The sequence below is a fragment of the Chrysemys picta genome, chromosome 8 (assembly GCF_011386835.1).
Source record: "Chrysemys picta bellii isolate R12L10 chromosome 8, ASM1138683v2, whole genome shotgun sequence".
Lineage (NCBI taxonomy): Eukaryota > Metazoa > Chordata > Testudines > Emydidae > Chrysemys > Chrysemys picta.
The window spans coordinates 27,257,596-27,275,778 of record NC_088798.1 but is presented as its reverse complement, the minus strand read 5'-3'; the positions used below and the strand labels follow the sequence as shown (position 1 = coordinate 27,275,778).

Genomic DNA, 18,183 nt, shown 5'->3' with positions numbered 1-18,183 from the left:
GAATAGTAAGAAAAAACACATATGATATTAAAGTAAATGATGCATAAACTTATCGGGTGACTTCACTTAGTGGTTCATTTTTCATATAGCTCAGCACCCTGCTGAATCTCTTTTATTTGTCTTTCATCAGTAGCAAAATCAAGCAGCTTTCTAGAAGTCAACAATATCTTCTCATACTGTAACTAATTTCATCAAAGGACAAAGTAAAACACCATTGGGAGGCAAATTCATGCCTCCAGCAACTCAAATCCTCAGAAACATTCTATGTCTACCTTCTGTCACTTTCTATAAATATCTGTATTTTTATAAATAAAAGGCAATGGGTAATTTTAATCCTGCTTTACCCTTCTGATAAAATATTATCAAAGTGAAATATATAGGTTGGAATATTGTACTGTCATAATTCAAAATGAGAGTTAGCCAGAGGGCCAACCGAACAAAGAGATCTAATGAAGCATTAGCTTAAAACTGGGTGGTTAAGCCTGTCAGACACATTAAGTTCGGAAGAATTTTTACTTAATATCCATTTGAGGCCAAAAAGTTATTTACTTTTTCAATTTGTTTTAGGTCAATCTTTTGTGTTAAAAGAAAGACTATAATTTAGAATCTGCCTCTCCAGAGTACAAATCCTTTGAACCTAGACAATTACAAAAGACTTGATTGTAATTTGTGCATGGCATTGCCATTCTCTTACCAATAAAGCTTTCAAATGCTATTTTAGTCTGTCAGGGACCCTCTGACAGCTAACAGGCTTTAAAAAAATTATTCACTTGAAAAACACTCAGGTCACTTGCAATTACTTACGCTTTCTCTGTTCCATAGCTCTTATAGTCAATAGCTGCTGCGACACCAACTACTGTGGCAGGGAAGAGGTAGCCAGCAACATAGTAGTACTTCTTCCTAGAATATTCACTTTCAAATACTTCTACTAACATGAGATAGAGCTGCACTCCTTCTAGGCACATCCAGGCAAATGCTGCCAGGAAGAAAAAGTGTAAGAGGCCTGCAAATATCGGACATGCAATCTGCAAAGAAAGAGAAACATGAAAATACAAACTGCCAAAACCTTCCTAGCTAATTCGATACACTTTAAATGAAACAGCATACAATTTTGTTATGAAGGTAGTAACTGAATATTTCTACCAAAGACACTTCACAAGTCCAGAGTAGTTTTCACTAGCCAAAAACCTACGCTAGATATTCAGAAATGTTAGTAATGTATCATGTCCACAGTAGCTGCAGAAAGTATACTCAATTGCACTATGTACGTTAAGTATGGAAATAACTTATTAATATTCCTTACTGTAGTGGAAGCATTAAAAACAATTCCTTAATTTTAGGACTGGGATGTTAACACTACTGCAAGACTTACATTGTAGATGATTTGGTACATGAAGATAAATAAAGAACAGTTGGTTCTACATGTATTATTTATATCTTCTGTTTAAAATTCTTATGCAGCCATCCGAATTTTCTATCTGCTTTAATATAAAATAACTTTGCTTTTACTATTTTAGGAAGTTCTGCAGTTGTATCAGTAGCCAATTTAGATTCACTCCTGTCTAGCTGAATGCTGGATGAAATTCTACCAAATTATTAAATTCTAATCCAGTCTCTCAGCTCTGAATGATGGGATGAATTTTACCAAAGCTTCAAAAAGTTGCATCAGACACTCAGAGGTCTTCAGTGTAAAAAGTTCACGTTTCTGGTACATCAACATTTAATTTCAGCACCACTTTGACAAGTACCCTTTAAATCACCTATCTTTATTAACATATGCTTCTTAATGGAAAAACACTATTTCCCTTTAAGAGGGAAATAGAAGCTATAATGGTATTTTTGATGCCTGCAAATATTATTTGTGAACATGTCCGTCTTAATCTTTTGTAACGCCTTTTATCCCAGCCTTGCTGTGTCAGTTACATACAGAAACTTGAAAGCTTGGCAATGGTGTCATATTTAAATTCACATCCATTTCAAACAGTAATTTTCAGAGAACAAGATCAATATGCACACAGACTTACTTTGTATTCTGTTTTATCGATGCCTATTAGGAAAATGAACTCTGCAATGAATAGGTTGATACAAAGATTCTTGTGAATAGTATTACGATCACTTTGTAGGCCACGGAAGAAACAGAATGTGAAGATGCAGATGGCCAGGCATACAAGGGAGATGACAATTCCCACCCAGGTGATGACAGTAAGGAGTAGCTCATGCACTCCATCTTTGTACTGAAAATAATCAAGAATGGAGAAAATTAATATGGCCACTTATCAGTACAAACAGAAGATCATTTAAACAGGTAGCAGCTAGAAAATTCCTGATGAATTTTATAGATGACAGAAGAAACGTGCTGAGTATTTTATCAATCTGATGTCAGGTTTATCTGCTGTTCAAGATTAGTGTGGGTGCAAGAAAGGCAGCTCTGAGTACACAGAGATAGAAATTTGAAATAGACGAGATAATATTTTTACTTTTTTCATGGTGATCTGTAAGCTTGAAGAAAATTCTGTGGAAGAGACTTGTACCATGAATGTATTGCTGTACACATGTGCAGATACAAAAGAAAATTCTTATAATAGTCTATAAGAGAAAATCTTGGTTCTTTCCTACAAACCTACAACTCTATGTCCAAAAAATCTGAGTGGAAGAAATATGTGAACATTCATCATGAAGAAATCAATTAGAACAAAAAAAAAAAAGCAGAGGAACTCATCTGACCCTTCAGCTTACAACACAAACTCAAACCTCATGTTCAGGTAAAGACTGGTTCAGAAGATTGTCCTCACTTTCATTGGCCACAGGGTCAAACCTGTCATTCTCCTTCGTTTTGTTTCTTATATTGGTTGTATGGCTCAGCAACTCTCTGGCAGCTTCTTTGCTGGGCTATGCTGCTGCTACGTTTATATTTGCAGGCACTCTTGGGCTTCCCTATTTAGCCGCTCTCCAAAGTGCACAATGTCCAGGCAAAGTCCCAGAACCATTCAAATGTCACATGCTCTGGGACTTTAGAGATCTCATAGGCAGCGTGGTATGCAGCTAGATGGCAAAGCTCTGTAGTGCAGGGAAGTTTGAAGAACCCAGTAAAGAGGCTGCTGGATCTCATCATTAGTATAGCAGCTTGTGTTTAAGGGAGGGCATAGAATACACAAACTTCCCCACAATTCATATCCAGCTGTATCTGGGAGTTTGTTAAAGGCATGGGGCTAGAAGTTGAATGGAGGGACCTGAAACCTGTCCAGTTATGGGAAAGCACATCTGGTCAGAAAATTTCAACAAAAACAAGATTGTGACAAAAATCAGAAACAATTAAAAAAAAAATATAATGTTCCCCTCACCTTGTGATCAGTTCTATGGAAGAGGGAGAAAGGTCATATGGAGAGGAAGCTGCTCTTGGAAGTGATGCATGAAAGTTGGAAATGCTCAGAGATATGTTTAAGATTTGGATAAGCATCTGAACTTCTGCTTTCTTCTACATATTAAAGCCAAACCTTCAAAGGTTTGCTCTATACTGACTAGAAGCATCATTACTTACCACAATTTCCCTATGGGCCATAAGGATTGCAAAGTTGGTTAGGTGGCTGCAAGCACAAGATGTATGAGTTTTATTTGTGTCAATCAGCTTGCACCCCTGAGTGGACCAGTATCCCATCATAGTCCTCTCTGAGTAGTTCCAGAAGGAGCAATTTGCATTGAAATAATTGTCAGGCTGGGGGATAAAAGGATAAAATAAAATTAGGATTTTACACTCTAAAATGGCAATAACAGTTGTTCAATATATGTAAAAGGTAATTTAGATTAAACTTTGCATGTTTCGGACTATAAAGTTTTTCATCAGCAAAGTTGTGGACTATGTTGTACAAGGCAGACATCTAGTTTAAAAGGGACTTTATAGTCCGAAACACTCTAATGTGTAATCTCAATTACTGTAGACCCAATTTTAAACAATTACAATTTCCATCTTACTATTTTATGCACTAATGGTGCATTGTAGTCTTTTTTTTCTTTCTGCGAAATTAAAACTGAATTTATTCTGTAGGATTTCACCTGTAACTGACCATTTAAAAATACTGTCCCTTTTCTATTCTCATTTTTGAGCAAACCAAAGTTGCACATAAGAGGCACCGGGAAAGGGTTAGCTCCTCAAGGCCTACTTCAAGGAGAACCTGCTGAAGTAGATAAAAAAGAGGAAAACCCACACATATTTTTCTGAGCCAGTCCTGATAGTTTACTATACCCACTCTCTTGGCATGGGAACAGGAAGAACCCAACTCAAACAGCAGAGTGAAAGAGCGTAGTGAAAAGAAACATATGGATTTAGCAGTCACGAGGAAGATGGGCAGCAAACTTTGAGGCATCGGACACTGTAGAAACTACACTCTGTTCTCTGTTGCATAAATCTACTTGAACAATTTGTAAAGGTTTCTCAAAGCTGGCCCGGAATTAAAGTAAGTACTCCAAGTGTCATTTAATTTTGCTACATTAAACAGGCAGAGTCATAGCAGTTGATATTTTTCTATCCTGCTGCTAAGGTAAGAGTTAATTTTCACTTAGAAACAAATTAGAGTCATTTACATTTTCATGTTGATTACTGAATTAGCTTTCATTAAGAATACACTTAAGTTCTAATAATCACTGAACCAGGCTCATTTAATTTTATGTTCATAGACTTAAATAAACTTGTGTCTCTGACCTAGTCCAACATTTAAAATTCAAATGGAAGGAAGGTGTTTTTTTCTGCTTTGCTCTTCTCTCTTGCTGATTTTATGTTCTTCCTATTAATTCATTAGCATAACTCACATCAATGTGTTCCAGGGTAAAAAGCACAGGATCAGTCAGGTACACACGGCTGGACTCCTTGTTGATGGAGGCTGCAATGACGTGGGAGTTCACTGCAATGGTACTGTTCCGACCAACGAAGTCACTACCCAGCTTTATGGTCGCGTTTTCGGTACTGAGGAACCGTCCCAAACTTTTGTAAATGATGAAAACCAATTTTGCTAATCCTATTAAAGGAAAACTCCCATTATAATGTCATGGAATTGTAGGTGAAGAGTAAAATGTGTACTGAATAATCTATTGTCTAAATGCAAAATAAAACATCAGCAAAGATGAATGCATTATGCAGGATTTGGATTCCAACCAAAGAGACTTACACACACTCCATACAAGAAAGAGCCATTGAACAGCTATTTTTACTTCTGCAAGTCAATGTATTAACATATTCAGAAATGCAAGATTTAAATTACTATTGCTTTAAATGTGTATTTTACACAGATTAAAGGAGTCAGATTGTTTATGTGCCCAAACTTACCATTCCTGCTGTTCTGTTTCACAGTGTTTGCAGAAAGTTGGATCAAATTGCCTCCTTCGCTGCCCTGAGGAAATTTCAAGTCCTGCACCTGGCCTTCTGTACTGAGCACTGCAACTTCCAGAACTAGTCGGACCAAACACAAACCAACAGGGGAGGGGAGAAAAAAAAAGTAGAAAACATATTTTGTGGTCAGATTACAATGTGGCAGGTGGTAACTTTCTGAAAACTCCTTATTCTGCTGTCCTTGTTTGCCTCTTCAAGACAGATGCATGCTGGCATGTTTCAACTATGTGGACTTAGTTTCTTTAATCTTTAATCAAACTTAGTTCATACTACCCAAGTAACAGCACTTCAGTGGTGAAAACATGATAACAAACCTTGTTTTATTGTGTGCTTACAAGATATCACTTTAAAAATGTTGTAAAATCTTAGGTTGAAAAAATGCTTAATTCTTGAAGCCCAGAGTGTCTCTACTGCATAAATTGTTAGTGTCTGTCTACAGTTTTTAACAGCAATTATGCAATACTAAGGCTATCCTAAAATACTGTAAATAGCTAGGTGCGTTTAAATAGTATAGTTATGTGAATCTGTATTTGTGTCTAGAAAAGTCCAAAATATAGGTTTTCTGCATGTATGTTAAAGAGTTGTTGGAAGACATTTTATGTTCTGCCAAACAAGTATTTTAAAAACGATTTAACTGTTACTATCAGTTCTTTACATTTAACTCAGGTTTGTATAGTGCAGAAATAAGGTTTTATAGAATTACCTCACAAGGTTGGATGCTCTTTGATAGGTAAAATTACTCAGTTCAGGACAGCCCACTTATCAGGAAATATCTTTGTCTCAGTGTTAAAACCTGGCATTTACGCCCACCTGTACATCACATTTGACAATGGTTTAAATTTCCCACCCTACATATTCTGAAGGACAAACACAAATGCTTCCAATAACCAACAAAACAGTGAATGTACAAGAACATGACAGATCTACAGTGGTTTTTGCATGGAGACTATTTATTTGATTAATGAGTTCAATATAAGTATAAATTGTGACATCACGGGTCACTGAAGTCAAGGAGACTTTTCCCACTGAGTTCAATGGGGGTGGGGGTGGGGGGCAGTATTTCACTCAGAATGTCTTTAAAGGGGAGAGAGGGAGAACTATGGGGAATGGAGGGGACAGGTAGTCCACAGCAAGCCTTTCTGGAGTTAAGATTTTAGGTTGCTCTGTTTCTGAATGCCATTTAGTTTAATGGGAGTTGTGCTTGCACAGCTGGTCTGTTAGGCCTTGACTGACATCAGTAGCCTTGACATGAGCAATATATTATTTTAATTTGAAGGCAGCTTCTCCTGAGCACTGACGTATAAGTAGTCCCATCGAACTCAATAGAACTACTTGTACATCAGTGTTTGAAAGATCAGGGGCCTAGGTACACAGTCTACTTTAAAGGAAGCTGTTGCCTTACAAGTGGCATGTAGGCTAATTTGCAAAAGATGTGTCCTTACTGTTTTTCAAGGGGAAAAAAGTAAAGGTAAAAATAAGAATGAAAAATGTCTTCGATTTTAAATCAGACAAGAGAGAATATGTTTTTTAAAATTATTCTTTAACAGTTAAATCCAGCTCAAACTCTCAAAAGCTTTTCACAAAGAGATTCTATCCAAACTCCTAATAAGGGAGTGAAACTTTTGTAATGTCAATTGGTGTAACTATTTAGTAGTGATAGTGATAAATTAGTGATGGTGATAAACATTTCCTATGAAAGTTCTATAATTAGGTGGCAGAGCCACCACTATAAGGTGGTAAGGGCCATCCAGAATTTGAACTTACAAGTGCACAGTTCACACCAATATTACTTTGCTTACAATGTGATGTTTAGGATGCAGTTTTAAGAGGGAAAATAGAGGTTTAAAATATTATTTATTTGGATTAAAACCTAAGTTGATCTAGAGGCCTTTCACCTGCGAGACCCTAAGTATCCAGCAGTTCAACATTCTTCTCACACCCCCATCCAAAAAATTATTTATTCAATACTCTTCCCATTCCCAAATCTCTCGGTCCAATCCCCAAGCCTCTGACCCAGCACCTCGGCATCATATGCTTCCCTTTCCCCTTGTACCTCACTGAGACGTGACTCATCAGTACACTAAAGACATTTTAATTTTATGTACCAGCAGTGGGTATAACTAACTCAAGACTATACCTGTCTTTGTAGGTCCCTAATGCTGAGCCTTTCATCGGGGCCACCATTTAAATTCTAAATTATGTTCCAAGTATCTGCAACTATTTTGTAATCTATGGAGCATGGCTATTCTGCATTATGGGAGATGTAGTTCACTGAATGCATTCACCTGAAGGCAGTTATGTTTAATATAAACATTTGGTCCATGTTCTATGTGCCTAAAAAATGTAACTGGCAAAGCACATTCCGGAAAGTAATTTAAATTCATTAGGAACAGATTATATATAATGGGAAAACATTTCCACAGCTCCACAGCAAGCATTTCAGTTACTTCAGAAAATCCATTCTCTGGCATTTAAGCACTATTCATATCCATACATTCTGCTAATGATTTTTCAATTGTAGATGAACTTTGCAACATGAACTGCTTTACTTTTTTACATGGCATTAATTATGCTACAGAAGAATACTTTTTTTAACTAATTAAGAAAATACCCCAATTTACGAACACTCCGCCCCCCCCCCTCCCCCCCCAGATGGGAAGCTGCAGCTCACTACCCAGTACTGCAGACCCCAGCTTTCCTAGTGTACTGTGACTATTAACCTTGGTTGTTGTTTTCTTGTCATAGCGGGATATGCAGTATTTGAAACTACACTTGAAGACAAATTAACTTACCAATGTTTTCAGTGGGCATTGAGACTCTAGTTGGTTCTAAGAGATTGTCAGCCAAGACAAAAGCCCCTTCTTCTAGTGTATCAAGTAACATTGTTGCAGCGTGTGCTTGTTCTGAAGAATTCATATCTTTCCAGGATTCTAGAGCTTCAGGCCTGAGCAGGTTGTTCACTGTGTCAACGATTGCCTGTATTCATTAGAAAACTATCATTAGGTGTGATTGCCCTAGGCAGTGGGAGAAAGTTTCCAACATTATCTGGTGACAATTATAATATTTATCTGTCAAGATGATTTACTGTGATTTAATGGCACCAGAAAATTATTTTCAACATAAAAATATTTCCAACCCTTTGTTGAACTAGCACAAATAGAGGTGAACTAGTCACCAGCAGTGTGTTATCTGTCACTGGTAAACATGCAGCTCTGACTTGTTTCGTATCAGATATGAAGACTGCGTTATTAATGTGCTGAGAAATGTAAGAACCAATGCAAATGGTCTTGCCTGAAGCTTAATATTGAAGTTAATGTCAAAAAAATATAATTCACATTTAGAAAACACCAAAAATACCAAAGCCAGCATTCCAACGTTTAGGCTAAAAAGGCAATACTGTTATCCTACAAACTTAACACAACACATGCAGCTACAGTACCATAATCTGTTGTCTAAGACAAACTCTCTCTTTTATTATAAGAGGCATGAAATGAAGTTGCCTCAGTAGTTATAAAATAGTCTGCACCACTCTCTCTCTCTCCTTTCCTGTACCTGTTGACAAATACTTGGAAGCTTACTAACTTCCATTCCTGCACAATGGTCATTTAACAAAGGAAATCAGTAGAGCAAACAAGATGCCCACTGACTGACCCTGTTATCTGTGAAAGCATAATTACAAAACTGAACAAAGTTCCCATTTTTGAAAGTCTGCACTGTGACAACTATATTATTATGTATTAGGGTTCATTAAGCTGCATATAAAACAACAGTAAGTAAGGAGAAAAGGGAATTTGAAGAGACATCATTACATTCTCTTTACAAAATAATCCAATCAATCACAGTAATCAGTTAATCAATTGAAGGCAGGCTCTTACACATTAATGCATAATGTAGCTGTGCATTGAATATGCCATGCATTGCTGAATCATTGTCCCATTTACCTAGTCATAATGTGTCATTAAGCACATATATAATTTGATCAGTTTAAAAGCACTGGGAATGGAAACGGAACACAAAAATATTGGTTTGGAATACTACACTGTGCACATGAATGATTAGGAAAAGTTGGTTGAGGCTATTGTCAGAGCAAGATTAATTAGCCTAATCCATCTTTATATCCTCTTTCTGCCAGCATTGTGAGCCACACAACCTTCCTGGCAGGTTGAAGATACTTCGAAGTGGCATTAAAAGGCTTTTTTTTTTTCGTTCTCTAATGGGAGACAGAATAGTCAAAATGCTCACACTGATACTGCTGCAGCCATTAACTAGAGTGGAACAGAAATTGGTCTGCAGAGGCCAGATTCATTAGTCACCAAGAAATACAGATTGGAGCCTCTAATCTGAGGTACAATTGAATCCTCTGTCACAAAGTGGGAACTTGCTTCATTTGCATAGTGTAAGTCAGTTTTTGATTTGTAATTTCAAGAGGTTTGTTATTCTTATCTGAACAGAGAAGCTCATTTGAGACTCACTGAAAATGATATCGGTCAGAAATTAAGGTCGTGCTACTGTTTCTTGTGTATCTATATACCGTGCTGATTATATGCATTCATTAACTTGAAGCATGCCTTATTTACTCCGGTACAATCTAACTCTATGTATTTCTTCAGTGGAATCAAAATGATTATCAATATAATAATATTTCTGAGGTGCGCTCTCCTCCCTGCTAAAGAGAGGGGGGAAAATAAAAGACTATTTTTGTCCCAATGACACACGTGTCCTGGGCAACACACCAATTACTACATTTCCCATTAACCTATATCTTAAAAGGTGAACTGCAAATGAATTATGAAAATTCAGTCCATTCCAACAATATCTGCTGTGCTCCCCATTAACCAGGCTAAAAGGGACAATTAAAATATTATTATTTGAAATCTGATTCCACCACTCCTATTTCTTTTTTCCCTTTGGATCTCACAGTAACTATTCTTGCTGTGACCAACCAGCTCCCATTTCTATGCAAGGCTCTAGCCTGTGAAGGCTGGTGACTGGAGCAGTCCTATATAAAGGGGGGAATGTCAGATAAGAGGCTTTTCTTTTTATTATGTTGTGCGGTGTTTCAAAGTTTTTATTACCATTGTATTATATCCCATAGGGTGTAAGCAAAAATTAATAATATTACAAAAGAAACTTTGAAAAACCGTGCAATATAATTTTAAAAAGCCACTTACGTGATCCACTCTAGGCCAGTTTCTTCCACTAGCAGTACTGAGTGGTGGCAGTGACATAACTGGCACAGCATCACAGTGTGGGAACTGGGCACTGCAGGGATGGAGGCTGCAGAATCTGCAAGAAACTGAAAGTCAGGTAACAATATACTGCATGCCCCTTGTAGCTTAGCTAATGGGGCACTTGGCGCATACTGTACTGTAAAGTTACAGGATGATTTTATTTTTATTTGCAGTCCACTCCCTTAAGTTGCTGAATCTGACCTTTGTAAAGACTCTTAACAAAAATCTCTCGAATTTAAGATTGCACCTCAGAAAAAGCGAGAAACTAGCAATATGACACCATTTCTGTTTTATTGACATTTTTTCTCCACAAACATAACACAAGGAAACAGAGATATTATCATCTCCAAATCACAATACTCATTACTTTTCGATTGGGGGAAGGGAGGAGGAGAAGAGTTGTAAGCGCTGATCATTTGCTTATTCTGAGAGTATTATACCTGTGCAAAGCCAACATTTGTACAGTTGATATGGGGCACAAAACACATTTATCAAAGACTGAAATACATAGGATCATGCAGCAAGATGATAAAGCGTGGCAGGTTGCTGAAGCAGGGTGAAAGCAGGGTGACAGCACAGGAGAGATACCTTAAGGTAAGCCCTGCATGTCTTCTCTCGTTTTTGGAGCTTTTTAGTAAGAAAAAAGAAAATCAGAGGTTAGACACATTCTGGAAGCTACAGAAATATCCAAAAATTAGTCTGGTGTGTCAAATCTTCAGTATGCAGAGTCCAGATGTCTGTCTAGTTTTAGCCCAATGTACTTCCATGGGGCCATGCAACATTTTGAAGGACACTACTCCCCAACCATATACCTGGTTATAACCTTCCTTTCCTCCATCAATGGGAGTTCTGTTCAAACTATGAGTAGACTATGGGCATATGCTTGGTCTCTGGAGGAACTCTGCTCAGCAATATAGCTAGGCATTTTGAATAAAACCATCAACCACTCTTGCAAGAGCTAAAATCCCAAGACTGTAGTTGCCAGAGTGGGAGATGTGAGAGGATGGGATGGTCTTTCCAAAACAGACTGTGAGAAAAATCCTTAATTTATATTGTGCTGACTGAATCACAGTGGGCAAGAAGTTTAGCACTCACAACTGGAAAGATAATGTTATTATGATTCATATTCAAGAACATCAAGAGATATTTTTATCTGTGATAATATTTGCCAGTAGTAATAACATGTTTAATATACCCAATTATCATTAGTGACTAATGCTCAGGTCTTACATGGACTACCAAAGGCTCTGATCCTGCAATAGGTTTCCATGAAGATACGCTACTCCCCAGAGTTCAATAGTGTCCCTTCTTCTCAAACCAGAGGTGATATATTCAATATTTAAATAAGCATACACACATTTTATATTTGAACCCAGTCATCTACTGAGCTTCATGTCAGCCAATTAATAAAATTTACACTTTATTGTGGATTTGTTTTTTTCTTAAATCTTTATTTGTACAGTAGGAGTAAAGCATAGATTTGGCAGTAATGTTTCTGAAAGGGAAAAAAGGATTATCCTAGCAAGTGGAGGTGTGGGAAGCTGTGTACCTTGTTATAACTCCGCCCAGCTGAGTCTTTTTCACTAGGCCTCAGTTCTTGCAGTTGAGCATCAAGAATGTCCACCAACTGTTCCATCAGCCTCACTGATGAACTCACATCACCAGCAAAAACTGGTCCTTTGGTGTGTTTAGCCAGTTCATTGGCAAGACTAGCAGCATTTTCTCCACTTCTGATCTGAAAAGACAATTTATATTATCTCAGCAGGATCCCTTGTTCTGCTTATGGCTTCCAATTTTGGTTCTCTGTATACCTTTGTTGTGGCAAAATAATCATTTGCACGTACACTGAAATCCACAACTAATTGAACCAATAACTTTATCTCAGAAGATTAAAAGTTCTTAGATCCATAACACACAAAGCAGTCAAAACCAGAAATTAGATTGGTGATTTTGGGCTAGATCTTCTATTTCATCTTCACTTTTATTTTACCACTGTTATCAGACACTAATAAATCTTTTTGTTCATACCAGTGTTTGAGCCATTTGAAAGTCAAGCAGCTGGTAGTGATGGCAAATTATTTAGTTTCATAAACCTCACTGAGGCTCACTAGGGAGGGGAAAAACAAAAAGTGATGCTGCATTCTAATCATATTCTGTTTTTAATGCACTTTTTAAGAATGCACTTTCTTCCATCATTTTCAGTTAGCTAAACATCTGCTTATACCGTACATATTTTGGTGTGCACTTTATAGTACTTGATTTATTAGGTGAATGTACTTTTTTTCTATTGAACATCAAAAAGCATGTTTGAATTTAATAGGAATGAAATTAAGCAAGCATGGACTCATTAAGAGTTTAATTTAGAAAACAGCTTACCAAAGAACACATGTGAACCTAGCTTTCAGTAAATGCTTTACAGACAAAGTATGCATAATTCTTTCTGCTTTTAAATTGAACAAAGAGTAATAAAGATGGTTTCAACATACAAAGCTGAATAATTTATGTTCAGAGTTAAAACCCTTAATCACCAGTGTGTATCATATTAAAGGGTTCCAACCAACCTTCTGAGCCAGCTGATTTACCCAGTGTGAGGTACAGTTGCTAAGATCAGGGCCCTTAGGGTTCCATGTTCCAGTGGAAACCATGCAGAGATACGAGGCAGTTCCTACAACAGATGTAGAAACAACAGTGAAATTGAAACCATTTTTCTGCATGCATTCGGGAAATCAGCTACAATGCACTCCAAACTCTTTATTAAATTTTGAATAGCACTAGTGGAAACAACTGACAAAATGTAAGAAAATAATGTAAATTACAAACGGCAATATACAAATCAGGGTAAAGTATCAGACTTTTACAGCAAACAAACAAAAATCTCTTGATTTTCCCTGGAAATCATCCAGAGAGCAGCTCATAATGGGAAAGGCAGCTGTAAGCAAGCTTCTCTACAGTTCTCAAGCAAAGACCTAAAATTTGCCCTGGATTCTTGAGAAGTGTGTGTGAGGTCATTCTGTATCTATTATCAAATGCCTTTTATAGATCAAAGCCTGAACAAACACTACATACTCTGAGTAACAAAAATCATGACAGTTTGAGATTACCCAAAACAAAAAATGCCATAAAAGAGTTGTCCATTCCTTTTGAAACATTTACTTGAGATCAAGATTTTTTTTAAGGCAATACCTCGAGTTCCTTTGGGACAAGGGCGTTCAACCATCATTCCTCTTTGCGTCTGAGGCCAGCTAATCCCCCTGGCCTCATCAGGTTCACAGAATCTCTCTGGCAAAGGGAAAAAACTTGTCACAGGAGGAATTTTCGTTGTGGAAACTGCTGGTGGTGGCTTGGGCCCTCTGCTTCCTTCCTTTGTGCCTCCAGCTAATGTTGTGCTTATGGGGCCTTTCTGTGAAGTCGTGCTTATGGTTGACACAGTGGTTTTGTATAGCTCTGCTGAAGAAGTTATTGTCACTGCGGTAGTAGGCACTGTAGGAGAAAATAAGAGTAATAAAAATAATTGTTCTTCAAAATAGTGAAGAAAGGTAAAAAAAGGTTATGTGATTTTACATGATTCTCTTGTGTCTTTTTTCTTTATTTCAGTATCAATCTTTTGCGCTCTCTACAGTCACCGTTAAGCGTATAATTCTGAATGAGTTTCTATTCTTTTTTTAATTCTCTCAGTCTCAAATTAACATGATGGTTCAGTACATTTTGTTTACACCTTCTCTCTGATACAAATTGATAGTTACATTGCTAAAGGCCGAGAGGCACTGGTAATGAATTATCAGTACATGACAAATACACATAAAACAATTAAACATGTTCTAATCACCTTAAAAAAGAGCAGTATGATAGAGTAATTTAAATCAATGTGCTGTAAACAATCAAGCTCAGTGTAACAACAAAAAATTGTGGGCTGTAAATAACTAGGCCATTTAAAATCTAAAAAACATCGTCACCCACTCTACACCTTGCAGGAAAATAATTACTGTAACATCTTCTCACCCGGCATCATTCTTGCTTGATTAGATCCCAACAGAAGAAAAGCCTAGCATGTATGTGTTGTCTTAGTTTTTGATCATCTCGGGTTTTAACATTTTTTTTATATATATAAAGCGGGTATGAAGAAACAAGTAATTCAAGCCTGTGGCAAATACATGGCTTAATCTTCTGTGTCAAGACAACACTGGGTTAGACCAAATAATTTCTGATTTGAGACCCACAGCCGATTGATTCTGCTGACCCACATACGGAATGTACTAACAAATAATCCTTGTACTGATGGAGTACAGAACAGATCTGTTTGGAGTCCTATTAGGCTACAGAAGTATAATATTGGTATCTATGAATATTATGCTCACCACCATAATTTGTTCATCTGATAGCAATAAGGGCCAGCGGAAGAATGCAGCTGCATCATTTGTTATTTCTGTATCTCCACAGGCATGCATGATGCTTTACAGACAAAGCAAAGACAAGCCCCTGTCCTTTATTTAAAATGAAGAATTTAAAATGAAGGACAGGTATTTACTTCACCTCTTGTCAGACATACTGGAAACAAATGGATTTGACATTTTTCAGTTTTTGGGGTTGTTGGGTTTGGGGTTTTTTTGTTATTTCTCATAGGCTTATATAATAATAAAATAATATATGGAGATATACCTATCTCCTAGAACTGGAAGGGACCCTGAAAGGTCATTGAGTCCAGCCCCCTGCCTTCTCTAGCAGGACCACTTCACTAGCAGGACCAAGTACTGATTTTGCCCCAGATACCTAAGTGGCCCCCTCAAAGATTGAACTCACAACCCTGGGCTTACCCTAATCATACAAAGGGAATTTTCACCTCATGTCCTTGGGCTATGATTTATCAAAAATATACATACTTGAAAATAAATTATACCGCGAGTGTAAACAAGTGTACCCGAGCTGTCTTTCAGATTTTTTTGAATTTTTCAAAAAATGTTTTAAGAGTCTCAAATGTTATTTACACATATCACGTTACACATCTTTTTTTATTAAAATCCTTTTTCACATTACTCACTTATAACAATTCTTCATGGATAAATGTTTCAGTTTCAAGTTCTTAAAGAGCAAACTAAATTTCTTGTAAAAACAATATATGCAAAGATATTCTTTCTGACATTACTCTCCATCTCAATCAGAAACTTCTTAAGTTTGCATCTTATTTCCAGTCTAATTTATTTACTGTTTGAGTACTGCCTGTGTAATCCTGCTGAACTTCTTGCCTACCCAGCTGCAGCAAAAACCTATTCAAACCTGTCTATCTTTTTTTTGTAAGTATTTGCATGACATCTTGTGAAACCTCTGTAATTTTCTTTTGATTACAATGCAGCCAGGCTTTCAGTGCTTTCTCAATTAACATTTGTCAAAAGCATCACAATCACTTGAAGAAGTGTCAAGTAACTGCTGCTGAATCAGGTGCTGAGGGGTGGGGAGGGGAGAATGGAGCAGGGGAGAACGGATTATAACTATTATCCTATATATCCCATGACACACAGTGCTAATTAGTACATATTTAATCAATGAAATCTGTATTAACAATATTGCAATTAGTACTGTTATTAGACCTTTACTTTTGGTTTTGGGACAAGAATAGTCTAAATATTATAGGAACTAGCTAAATATCAGTAAAAGGACTCATGACAAATATTTGAAATTCAATAGTGAGGTGACTATTTTAAGAACACACAATTTCATACTGCATCTCTGAGTGCAGCTGATTTGCTATAGACTATTTTCAATGCTACCCATTAAAATAAATGATACAGCACATCTACTTTGGTTTTAAGGGGATGATCTGCAAATACAGGTAATAAGAAAGACATTTTAAAAATTATTTATAATCCCTAATTAGTAATAACATAAAATCACAAAAATAAAATGTATTTTAAAAAACTATCTACAAAATACTTTTCTCAAGACCTGAGTGGAATTGCATATCTGAAAGAGCACACTACAATAATTCAAATGGAGTTGGAAGTGCAGGAAAGGAGAAGCACCTTCAGTGGAAAATGTTAAAAAAACGACAATTCACGAAATCACTTTTGAAAAACATCTAGCATTTAAAAGGCAGGTCATTTTGTATTTAAGGAACTATGGGAGGATTTAATCTACAATGTAATCTAAGATTTCTATTTAGATGCAAAACTGGAGTTTATTCTTTTTTTCATTGCAACTTAATTCGAATAATGACTATTAGGTAATATCTGTACAGCACTAGGAAAGAGAGAACATGCAAGCCTGATATGCCATCAACCAGAACTTTTACAATGAGGAGGTGACAGCTGTCGAGTAACTGCTTACACCCCAGGACTGCATCTCAGCGTCAGGTAGAAAATCACCCTCTTGTGCCCAGAAGCGGGGATGGGACTGTAGGGGGTTAAGATATGTTTAATTTGCCTCCCACATCAAAATTAAAGCAGTTACGAAATCTCATTTTGTTTGGTCTTAACTTTTAGACTGGGCTTTTAGACTGGGCTACAATACTTGTGGCAATGGGAGGAGGAAAACTTCCCTTAAAAAAAAATTTTTTTTGTGAGAATGTGTTCAACTGAAACTGGACTGCACAAACAAGTAAAAATACAAACAAAAAGAGGTAAATGTAATTATTGTGTAGATGATAAATTAGCTTACATTTATATCCTATACATATACATGCTTTTTCCTAAACCAAATTTAAATTAATACTCAAACTATCCAAATAGGGTTGCCAACTTTCTAACCCTCACTCACTTTCACTGGGCTGGGGCAGGGGTTGGGGTGCAGGGGACTGAGGGCCTGGGATGGGGGTGTGGGCTCTGGGGTGGGGCCAGAAATGAGGAATTCATAGTGTGGGAGGGGGCTCCAGGCTAGGGCAGGGAGTTGGGGTGCGGGAGGGGATGAGGGCTCTGGGGTGAGAGGTTTGGGGTGCAGGAGCGGGCTCTGGGTGAGAGCCGAGGTGTTCGGAGTGCAGGAGGGGACTCCGGTTAGGGGCCAAGGGGTTCAGAGTGCAGGAGGGGGCTCTGGTCGGGGGCCGAGGATGCTCAAAGCTGGGGTATAGGAGGCGGTTGGGGGTGCGGGCTCTGGGAGGGAGTTGGGTCAGGGATGCGGGCTCCGGCTGGGCAGCGCTTACCTCGGTCGGCTCCTGGAAGCGACCGGCATGTCCCTCCGGCTCCTAGGCTCAGGGCCACGGTTCCCGGCCAATAGGAGCTGCGAAGTTGGTGCTTGGGGCGGGGGCAGCGCATGGAGACACACACCCCCTCTCCACCCCGGCCGACTTTGTGCCTAGGAGCTGAACATCCCGGCCGCTTTTGGGGGCCGTGTGGAGCCAGGGCAGGTAGGGAACCTTCTTTAGCCTCACTGCGCCACCAACCAGATTTTTAGCGGCCTATTAAAATCTCCTGGATTGCTTTCAATAGTCACCGGGAGATCGAGGCTGATTCCGGTAGACTCCCGGCCAATCCGGGAGGGTTGGGACCCCTCTACCCAAATGGATTACTCCTTCCCCCAATGAAAATGTAGGAATCAGTGGGGTGAAATACAGCAACTGTTTAACAGTGTGCTATGTAACAGAATAGC

The 18,183-nt window shown here is 37.9% G+C and overlaps 1 protein-coding gene across 38 annotated transcripts in view; it reads right to left on the bottom strand.

Annotated features, from left to right (window-relative positions):
- Window positions 1-18,183, bottom strand: part of ADGRL2 (adhesion G protein-coupled receptor L2) — a 470,630-nt gene that overhangs the window by 29,852 nt on the left and 422,595 nt on the right. For 30 of the 38 annotated variants that reach the window (XR_010589665.1, XR_010589664.1, XM_065554079.1 and 27 more), the window contains 10 exons: window positions 13,795-14,091; window positions 13,173-13,276; window positions 12,161-12,346; window positions 11,200-11,238; window positions 8,173-8,356; window positions 5,318-5,440; window positions 4,804-5,009; window positions 3,539-3,712; window positions 2,025-2,234; window positions 805-1,025 (listed from right to left, as the gene is read on the bottom strand). Coding sequence is in view for 36 of the 38 variants with exons in the window: in XM_065554079.1 (XP_065410151.1) it covers window positions 805-1,025; window positions 2,025-2,234; window positions 3,539-3,712; window positions 4,804-5,009; window positions 5,318-5,440; window positions 8,173-8,356; window positions 11,200-11,238; window positions 12,161-12,346; window positions 13,173-13,276; window positions 13,795-14,091 (1,744 nt within the window). In the remaining 2 variants the exon portion in view is untranslated. The remainder of the gene's footprint in view (window positions 1-804; window positions 1,026-2,024; window positions 2,235-3,538; window positions 3,713-4,803; window positions 5,010-5,317; window positions 5,441-8,172; window positions 8,357-11,199; window positions 11,239-12,160; window positions 12,347-13,172; window positions 13,277-13,794; window positions 14,092-18,183) is intronic. The other 8 variants (XM_065554084.1, XM_065554114.1, XM_065554112.1 and 5 more) reach the window with 1 other exon arrangement.